The following is an 11,599-nucleotide window of genomic DNA, read 5'->3' on the forward strand; positions in this document are numbered from 1 at the left end:
GTTGGAAAAAAAAAAAGATTGTCTTTTTAGCTAAATTCTTCTACTTGTTCATTGGAATCCAATGAATTTATTATTTAATGATTGCATTTCAGTGGATTCACTGTTCTCATCGGACAAATTGTCATTTTTCAATATATTCTTCTTTTGAACCCAATAGTTTACTATCTGATGAACTGTTATCACTTTCAATTATCTTTATGTGAGAGTCATTGATATTTATAAGATTTTGGTGATGTTAATTTTTTTTTCAAATTTACAGCAAGTTTTAATATTACATTTTGATCATCAGACTATACATGGTTATTCCCAACAATTAGCACGCATTCTTCCATGGAACTATGATTACTTCAAAGTCTTTTATCTGAAAAAACTGTGTTCAATGCGCTGAAATATTTTTAACTTCACTGTTAGTTGACATTAGACAGAAGCACAACTCAGCTAACACCAAAATATTCGGATAATTTAAGATTTTTTCAGTTTCCATAATTTCTCCCAAACTTCTAGACAAGTTAACTTTGAATAATACTTTTTTACCATTATTTATAGCTATTCTTTCAGATAAAAGACCTCAAATGAAGCATAGTACAATGCAAGACTGGTTCTAGATATTTTGTAGCCCTAGGCATAGTTTATTATATGGTTATTGATAATTCATGTATAATATCATTTTTAAACCCATATTTCATCCACTCACATTTTAAAAAAAAAAATTTTTTTCATATTTTTAAAATATAATTGAAGTTGTTAAACACTTTAATATTTAGTATTTTACAACTTTGAATTGAATAAAAAAATTGTTCTTTCTTTATATTGGGGCATATAATTCTCAAGTAGATTGCATGTTGTAGATGTTTTATTTTTGTTTAAATTTTTTGGACATATAATCTGTTTTGTTCTCTCACTTGTATCAAATTTTGATGATGGAAATAACAGGCATCCTAAAAATAAAAAAAGGAAAACAGTAAAAAAACAAAGAAGAGATAAATCTTAAATTTTAGTAAGTGGTTTATATAAAACGACATTGAATTTTTACATAAAATGGTGTGCAATAAACCCCACACAAGCCTATTCATTTCTGCTATAACTTACTGCAACAAAATTATTAAAAATTTATTTATAAATCATTTTGGAACAATTAACTTAAAAACTTTGATCTTTATGCAAGTCTATTTAGCAAAACGCTTTTAAATTTTAAAGATAAAAATTGGTTTATAGCTTACTTTTTTACTTTTGTTTATTTACCCTTAGGTTAAGATTTATTTTCATTTTATTAGGTTGAGATTCATTTTCATTTTATGGATTTTGTTTTCATTTTTATTTAGTTTACTTTCGTTTTAGGGCGCCATTTTAAAAATAAACGAAAATTATCAAAGTATTTAAAAGTTGTGGCCAAGTCAGTAAAACAAAAATTGTGCATGTGAGGTCATATAAAGATGTGTGATTGCACATCTTCCTCCAAACACTGATATACATGATGATGCATATAAAATATAACATAAATCTGGTATAAAAAAAAAAATTTTATTCTAGATTCATGTCATATTTTACATAACATAATTTTGGAATAAAAAAATGACAGAGGCTGCATAAACATTGATAGATCTTTAGGATCTATCAATGTTTATGCAGCCTCGGTCATATACCCAGCCCCAGTCAAATATGAACCCCGGTCACTTACTACTAACCTATTTTTATAATAATTTACCTGCTGAAAGAGTTCTTCTTCATCAGAATCAAACTCGATAACTTTTTTTTTCGCACTTAAAAGAATAAAACTTCATTAAATATTTGTCAATAAACTCTTTTTGAACTGATAACAAAAAATGTAATAAATATCAGTAAATAAAACCTTTCTTTTAACACATCACCCATTTGAATTCTAACAAAAAAATAAAAATTTTTAAGCAAACAATAACTTTGTTACTAGGACACTATAAATAAAGATATTTTTTTGCTTTGAAGTAAAAAACATTCAGGGGGTATTTTTTTGCTTTGAAGTAAAAAACATTCAGGGGGTATTTTTTTGCTTTGAAGTAAAAAACATTCAGGGAGTATTTTTTTGCTTTGAAGTAAAAAACATTCAGGGGGTATTTTTTTGCTTTGAAGTAAAAAACATTCAGGGGGTATTTTTTTGCTTTGAAGTAAAAAACATTCAGGGGGTATTTTTTTGCTTTGAAGTAAAAAACATTCAGAGGGTAATTATTTTATAGTTTAAGTTAAATCATTTAAAAAATTAAAAATCCAGAATAACAATAAGCTGTAGTATAAATTTAAATTAACTGCTGTTTATTTAAATTTGCTTCGAGAGGAGAGATTGCCGATTACTAGGAGAGATTATCCATTACTAAGAGAGATTGTTGTTAGACATCATCTATACTGGCTTTGCAAAGATTTTTGACAAAGTATCCCACAAAAAGCTCCTACATAAACTTAAAGCATATGGTATGTGTAGAACTCTACTAATGTGGATAGCTAACTGGCTAGCGTTCCGACAACAAAGGGTAACAATCAGTAATCATAAAATAGATTGGAAGAAAGTCACAAGTGGTGTTTCATAGGGTTCAGTGCTTAAACCTCTATTATTATTACTTTATATAAACAATCAACCAGACAATATAGCACATCAACTTAAGATATATGCTGAAAACAGCAAGATTTACTACATTAGTCTAAAAAATGGCTCATGGAGTTGAACGTAGAAAAATGCAAAGTGATGCATGTTGAATGCCTAATCAACAAATCTACTCAAGACTACACAATGCTCGATCAATTAGGAAACAGAAAAATACTTAAAAGCACCAAAAATGAATGTGATCTGGGAATATTTGTTTCTCATGATTTGAAAGTGAAATATCAGGTAGTAGCTGCAGCAACAAGAGCCAATTGCGTGTTAGGCTCTATCAAAAAAGTTTTTAGAAGCAGAGGCCTATCCTTGTGGAAAGTCTTGTACACCATATATATCAGACCACATCTTGAGTTTGGTATTCAAGCCTGGTCTCCACATCTAAAATGAGATATTTGTACTCTAAAGTGTATTCAACATAGAGCAACAAAACCATCACAAAAATCAAACATAAGTCATATGAGGAGAGACTTCATACCTTTGGACTCCCAATTCTTGAAAAGAAGAAATCGAGCTGATTTGATTCAGCAAACTAAATTTGTTCTCAGTATCGAAAAAATAGAATTTGCTGTACCACAAGTGTATACACCATCAACATTAAATTACTGCCTACAAGGACACAACCAACTATAAGCAACTAGCCAAAAATTGCGAAGAGAGGAAGCATTTATTCACTAAACGCGTGGTAAATGCATGGAATACACATCCATCAAATACAGCCTATGCAGTCTCAGAAAATGCCTTCAAAGATCACTTTGATGGAAAAGAACAAATAATGGACACTTTAGGCTGTCAGCATAGTATTGCCAGGTTTCCCACTACTTCATTAGAATTTTATAAATTTTTTATTGTATCAAATATTTAATATGAATTTCTAATTTCTGAATAAACAGAAAAAACCTGATATGAAAAAAACTATTCTTACAACCACGTGTATCTAATCATCAGGTTTGTAGTTGCTAAATAAAAATTTATTTTCGTGACGAGACTTGGAAAATTAACTCTGCTTTTTTATTAGGTAGCTCTTCAGCATTTTTATAAAGTAAAATTATTAGTTTTTCTTATAAACAAAGTAATCATTTTTTGTTGTATTGTTGCAAGCAGGGGTTTTTTTAGGATAGACCAAGTTAACTCTAGTGTTTCTTTGAGTTTTTTCCAAGTTTCTCATATGTATTTTGAGAGAGTGGTTGCATTTGAAAGTTTTTTTATTTGTAAATGGTTGCTTTTGGTTTGCATATCTCTTTTTCCACACACCCTCTGATAAACCAATGTATGCTTTGCTGGGTGTGTTTGGGGAAGATTTTAAAAGTTTACATATAAATATAAATTTATAAACAAAGAAAATACAACTTTTTATGGTACTAATATATAATATATAATAACATATATATAAATATATTTATATGTGTGTGTTTGTGTGTGTGTGTGTATATATATATATATATATATATATATATATATATATATATATATATAAATATATATATATATATATATATATATATATATATATATATATATATATATATATATATATATATATATATATATATCAGTGGTGTACACTTGTGGTCGCCTAATGGCAAATGCCACCTGAATCTTTCGAGGGGCTACTGGAAATAGTGTTTTCATGCAATTGAGTTGCCCTGCCGGACAACTATTTAAGTTGGTTTATTTTTTAACTTATTACTTAAATTGAAATTACTCATTATTTAAAATGATTTTTTTCCCGCAGTTTGCATTTCTACATTTAGCAACATTTTTGCTGCTCAAGGTGTTCTTTTGTTTTCGAAAGACTTTTTTATCAACGAAATAGCTTTTGATAATTACTATTAATTTAATTACTAATTTGATAAGCAACATTTTTAAAGTCTGATTGTTGAAATTTATTTTCTTTCTTTTCTATTAACTTACATCATTCTGTTTTAACTAGAGTGTCTGTTTTCCCTTTTTATAAAGAACGAATGAAAGTTTTGGTCACATAACTGCTAATAATTAGCAAACATTTTTACGAAATTAAATTATAAAAATTTCTCATGTTAAAACATTTATTTATCAAACATTTTTAATTAAATAAACTCTTTTTTAATTAATTTCATTAAAGCATTTGTTGAAAACGTTTTGTTTAAATAATATAATAAAAATTTTAATATACAAATAAAATTTTGTTATAAGCTCTATAATAGCAAACATTGTTATATTATTTAATTACATAAAACATGACGCCATTAACAATACCAAGATTTCTTTAATGCTACTTAATAAATGCATCAATAAATATAATGTATCATAACTGCTGATGTTACAAATCTTTTTTATAATTTTATTTTTATCAAATATGAAAATATAATTTATTCCTAGTGATAACTTTAAAAGACTTGAAAAACTTGTTTAATCAAACGTTTTATTTCTTTTTTATAATAATGAACGACTCAAAATATTGATGGGCAACCAAGATTAGCTAAATTATTACTCTCAGTCGCCCGCCGGACAACCATCCAAAATCCGAATGTACTCCACTGTGTGTATATATATAAATTAGAGAGAATAAAACCTGTATTTCTCTTCTTCTTTTTTCTTTTGTTGAACCATATGATTGTAGCTATCATCTAATGAAGATTTGTAAGCTAAAAACGAAATTACTAAGTAACTGCACAAAAATAAATAAAAAAAACAATTAAATAAAAAATGAAACTATAAAATTATTTTAAAAAATTAATTATAAAATACTAAAGCAATAAACAATACTAAAATAAGTTATAGAAATAATATTTAAAGCTAAAACAAAAGCAATAAAGTACAACAATAAATAAATCTACCTGAAATCTTTTTTTCACGCTAAACAAAAACGTTTTTGATATAAAAATTGATCAAATAAATTTAATAGAAAACAAAGAATACAGTTAAAGAGCAAGGAAACAGCTGACAAAAGACCTAAGAATTAGAGGTTGTATTTGTAGTCAGGAAAACATGAAGATGGGAGAGAGTTTTAAGGGTTAAAATGCAGGGGAAAAGCTAGATTAATGAAAGTTTTAGAGCATGCAGGGACAGAAACAACAAAAGGATGCAACTTTGCTGAATGACATGTCAAGCAAAAATAAGTTTTGGTTGATGGAACTAAAGTAAATAGCTCCTTTGAGCAGCTACCATGATAGTAGAAAAGAGAAAAAGATGCAACTTTACAACAATGGGAAAGAGGCTCAAGCTTAGCAGATAAAGCAGGTCTAACTATGTTTAAAATTCATTTTTAGATCTTCTCTAAAAAAGAAAGAGCATCACTTACAGGGACTTATAAGAGATTTGTAAAGGTAGAGAATGGAATCAGATGCTAGCTTTGCAATTGATTGTATATATGGTTTCCATTAGAGGCCAGTAGTGAACAATAATCCAAGAAGATGTGATGAAGAGGACTAGTTAAGAGGGTTAATGTTTAATAATATTGGAACGTAGATAGTAATGCAATTGATTTTGCAGTAAATAACTGAGTTTTGTCGGAGTTAAAATTCACAAGTAACTGTAAGCCCCAATTTGTTACAGAGGTGAGATTCAAGATCAGCTGCCTGTTCTAAGTGATCAAAAAGAAAGGACTTTTTGTCAGGACAGGAGTGTAATACTGAGTCATCAGCAAATAGAGCCATTTTAGATGTAAGGTTGTCAGGAAGATCATAAATGTAGATAAGAAAAAAAACAAGAGAAAAAACAGAACCTTGAGGTACCCCAGAAGTTACTGAAATTGAAGAATATTGGTCTTTAAAGATGACTTTACTAAAGCAATTAAAAAGAATTGATTTGATAAACTCAAAAACTTTTCCAGACAAAGCATATAAAGCAAGTTTATCGAGAAGACCAGCATGCCAAACTTTATCAAAAGCTTTAGATAAGTCAAGACCGAAAGCTTTAGACAATATCGAAATATCTAGTAATAATATCAATATCAAAAGCTTTAGGTAAGTCAAGCCCTTGCCTCACTGCCATAGAATCTTTTAGTCGCAGAATTAAGCTGTGACTAAAAGATTTTTTTAGTCACAGCTAGATTTTCAATCACAGATGTTTAACAATAAGTTGACGTTTAAATATAAGTGAGTTGAAGTTTGAACAGTGAACTGATGTTTGATCAGTGAATTGATGTTTGAACAGTTAAAAATATCAACCATTTATCATTGCTGATATTTTTGAAATTTAAAATCGATATTCTTATTTTTTTGTTCATTTTACTAGTAAATTTCAATAAATTAATTCTTTATAAGAATAAGTCTAATATGAAATGAAAATTAAGTATGAAAAAAACTTTTTAACTATTTTTCTATAAGAATAAATAAACTTAAAATTAAGTGAACATTTTATTTTCAACCTTTAACAAATCATTTGTGGAGAAAAGGTTTAAGTGATTTAAATTTATTTGGCTTGTGAACTTGAAGATCCAATTGAACATCCAAGCTCAATGTGTACCATTCTTTAATCCATTTATCTATCTATTCTTTACTATTTAAATTTTTTTTTTCAAATTAGAATTTATGACAAAAAAATTTTAAAAATTAAAAAAAAAATTTTTGAAACATTTTGAAAAAAAATATATAGTAGATATATAGCATAAGCTTCCAAAGAAGTTTTAATATTATGAAGAATATATCAAACTTTCATGTTTAACCATACAAACAATGCTTGACTATACAAACAATGCTTGACAAGGTTTGAAGAAAATGAGTATGCAAAACAACAAATGTGTATGAGGAATGAATCTGTAAAAAGTTTGACAACAAATAGGTACAAGTAATGAATCTGTAAAAAGTAAGACAACAAATGTGTACGAGAAATGAAACTGTAAAGGAAAATTTATTCTTTGAATAAACTTTATTACGAAACTTAATGTTTGATCTTGATAATAATTACATAAAGAAAAATATCTAAAATTAACAATTAAAAGAACCTCTGCTAAATATTCAGCATAATCGTTCTTTCTTTCATCTTTCAATTTCTTTTGTCGATTTTCAGATTCTCCAAAATTAAAAAATGGCCTTGTAAACTCTACAAAATAACAAATAAAAACTCTAACAAATAAAAGAAAACTTTTGTTATCTAACAAAAAACAAAATAAAAGAAAGTAAAAAAATTACCAATCTTTTCCATAGGATTACTACGACAACTTTTACTATCATCGTCATGAGAGGAAGTATAAACCTGTATAACATTAAAAACAATACAAAACATACACAACATAGTTAAACCAATCAAAACTGATAGCTAATATCCCATCTCAATCCTCATATCAATAACCTCATCTTAATACTAAAAACATGCCATAAAGTGTTTTTATAAAGGATGAAGAGCAATTTCTCCATGCTGATCTAATAACACTGTTCTTTACTGCAGTGATATAATAAGTTTTCAAACAGCCAAAAACCAATCATGTCCAAATTTGTAAAGCCCCAATATTTTTATAGAAACAGTATGAAAAAGGAGAATGATAAATACAATGCAAATAATATAAATAATAAAAATAATAGATAAAATTGAAACAATTTACCATACCACTGATAGAAAATTGGTAAAGACCAATAAACAACAATTTCAATTGAAACACTCAAAGGCCAAACTAAACCACTAAAAACCAATCCCCTCAAAACTAAACTAAATCACTAAAAAATGCTCACAAATTAATAACATAAAACAAAAAAGTAGGTACTTTTAATACTAATAAATCCCAAAGAGAATACTAATAAAGACCAAAAATAGAAGAAAATGTGTGTAATCAGAAACTCTAACTTTTTTCAGATAAAGCTTGCTTTATATGTTTTATCTGAAATTTTTTTGAGTTTATCAAACAGAAACAAAACATATAATAAACCCTGACATAGAAACCAACCTCAAAAAAACGAATACAATATTAATCAGGAATAAAAAAAAATTGTGAGAATAAACATTAGGTGGAACAAAGCTTAAGCTAAATATTATTGTTCTAAGTAAATAATAAAATTTTACAAAAAATTCAAATACCTGAGAAAAATCATGTTAATAAAACAATCACTAAGAAGTAAATAAAAAACAAAAAATTTATTAGATGAAAACCAAAAATGTCAAATAGTTTAGCAAAAATAGCTACAATAAAGATCACTGATAAAATCTTGTTAACCATAACAATATTCAAATATTGTTAACACATAACAATATTCAAATATTGTTAACACATAACAATATTCAAATATTGTTAACACATAACAATATTCAAATATTGTTAACACATAACAATATTCAAATATTGTTAACACATAACAATATTCAAATATTGTTAACACATAACAATATTCAAATATTGTTAACACATAACAATATTCAAATATTGTTAACACATAACAATATTCAAATATTGTTAACACATAACAATATTCAAATATTGTTAACACATAACAATATTCAAATATTGTTAACACATAACAGTATTCAAACATTGTTAACACATAACAATATTCAAATATTGTTAACACATAACAATATTCAAATATTGTTAACACATAACAATATTCAAATATTGTTAACACATAACAATATTCAAATATTGTTAACACATAACAATATTCAAATATTGTTAACACATAACAATATTCAAATATTGTTAACACATAACAATATTCAAATATTGTTAACACATAACAATATTCAAATATTGTTAACACATAACAATATTCAAATATTGTTAACACATAACAATATTCAAATATTGTTAACACATAACAATATTCAAATATTGTTAACACATAACAATATTCAAATATTGTTAACACATAACAATATTCAAATATTGTTAACACATAACAGTATTCAAACATTGTTAACACATAACAATATTCAAATATTGTTAACACATAACAATATTCAAAAATTGTTAACACATAACAATATTCAAATATTGTTAACACATAACAATATTCAAATATTGTTAACACATAACAATATTCAAATATTGTTAACACATAACAATATTCAAATATTGTTAACACATAACAATATTCAAATATTGTTAACACATAACAATATTCAAATATTGTTAACACATAACAATATTCAAATATTGTTAACACATAACAATATTCAAATATTGTTAACACATAACAATATTCAAATATTGTTAACACATAACAATATTCAAATATTGTTAACACATAACAATATTCAAATATTGTTAACACATAACAGTATTCAAACATTGTTAACACATAACAATATTCAAATATTGTTAACACATAACAATATTCAAATATTGTTAACACATAACAATATTCAAATATTGTTAACACATAACAATATTCAAATATTGTTAACACATAACAATATTCAAATATTGTTAACACATAACAATATTCAAATATTGTTAACACATAACAATATTCAAATATTGTTAACACATAACAATATTCAAATATTGTTAACACATAACAATATTCAAATATTGTTAACACATAACAATATTCAAATATTGTTAACACATAACAATATTCAAATATTGTTAACACATAACAATATTCAAATATTGTTAACACATAACAATATTCAAATATTGTTAACACATAACAATATTCAAATATTGTTAACACATAACAATATTCAAATATTGTTAACACATAACAATATTCAAATATTGCTAACACATAACAGTATTCAAATATTGTTAACACATAACAATATTCAAATATTGGTTAACACATAACAATATTCAAATGTTGTTAACACATAACAATATTCAAATATTGTTAACACATAACAATATTCAAATATTGTTAACACATAACAATATTCAAATCTTGTTAACAAATAACAATCCAATTATAATAACAACATGAAGGAAAAAACAAACAAAATATGCATATATATTTGTTTTAATACAATGTTCTAATTGCATGTAGATATAGATAGTGTCTGTAGATTTTCTATAGGTAGTGTCTGTAGATTTTCTATAGATAGTGTTTACAGATTTTCTATAGAAAGTGTCAGCAGATTTTCTATAGATTTTCTATAGATAGTGATTATCACATAACCTGCATTCTTCTTAACAAGATAAGATCCATGAAGTTAATGTATTGATTGAAAATAAATTTGATAGAATGATGCATATTATTCATAAAATATGGGTCAGAATCATTTTCAAGCTTATTTTAACAAAAGCAACCGAACGACAATTACTGAGTTTATCATTTTTAGGGTTTTGCTTCAAATAGTATTTGACAGCATCAATACCTTGCCTATGCAGAATTGTCAAATTAATAGACAATAGACACTCATTCCAAAACACATTCTTAAAAATTATATTACATTTGCAGCTGTAGTAAACTAATTATCAACAACAACTTAATAAAGTAATAATATTATACTAAAAAAAAAAATCTAACAAAATAACAATTACTTCGACAACATTGTTTACAAAAAATTACTTTGACAACATTGTTTACAAACAAATTCTTCCTATTCTATAAGAAAAACTCTTTCTATTCTATAAGAAAAGTTTTCTCTTTTCCATTTAATTAACATTTTTATGCTGAAAATAAAGAATAGTGTTAACTTGTATTTTTTAAAAGACTAACCTTACTATGTTGATTTACAGCTGAATCATACAATGTGATCTCATTATAATTTGAATTAGAAGGTTTATTTTCTATAGACTTTCTGTGCAATTCTTCTTTTTCTTTTGTCAAACCTTTTTTCCTGGATTCAATATAGGCTCCAATATTCAAGGCATTTATTTCTTTGTTTAGCATTTAGCACTATTTACAATTTATGTAAAAAATTTGTTTGCTTGCAATTAAAAAAAAATCTCATAAAATTAAAAACAAATTTCTACATCAGATTTTATCTAAATATATATATTCATTAGAAAATGTTAAAAAAAAGATTCTTAATAAGGTTGCAATAAAAATCATATAGATATTATGTCAAAAATAACTGTTTTTTAAAACAAGAAACCTCACTAGATTTATATGTTTAAAT

At 25.7% G+C, this 11,599-nt stretch overlaps 1 protein-coding gene across 5 annotated transcripts in view; it reads right to left on the reverse strand.

Annotated features, from left to right (window-relative positions):
• LOC100197214 (centrosome and spindle pole associated protein 1) overlaps positions 1-11,436 on the reverse strand; it is a 45,654-nt gene extending 34,218 nt beyond the window's left edge. For 4 of the 5 annotated variants that reach the window (XM_065814728.1, XM_065814730.1, XM_065814729.1 and 1 more), the window contains exons 1-7: positions 11,197-11,436; positions 7,738-7,801; positions 7,551-7,648; positions 5,443-5,461; positions 5,178-5,250; positions 1,850-1,879; positions 1,706-1,760 (exon numbers count right to left, since the gene is read on the reverse strand). In XM_065814728.1, the coding sequence (XP_065670800.1) occupies positions 1,706-1,760; positions 1,850-1,879; positions 5,178-5,250; positions 5,443-5,461; positions 7,551-7,648; positions 7,738-7,801; positions 11,197-11,370 (513 nt within the window). In that variant the 5' untranslated portion in view covers positions 11,371-11,436. The remainder of the gene's footprint in view (positions 1-1,705; positions 1,761-1,849; positions 1,880-5,177; positions 5,251-5,442; positions 5,462-7,550; positions 7,649-7,737; positions 7,802-11,196) is intronic. The other variant, XM_065814727.1, reaches the window with a different exon arrangement.
• Between the last annotated feature and the right edge of the window lie 163 nt (positions 11,437-11,599).

Source organism: Hydra vulgaris, chromosome 12 (assembly GCF_038396675.1).
Source record: "Hydra vulgaris chromosome 12, alternate assembly HydraT2T_AEP".
NCBI lineage: Eukaryota > Metazoa > Cnidaria > Hydrozoa > Anthoathecata > Hydridae > Hydra > Hydra vulgaris.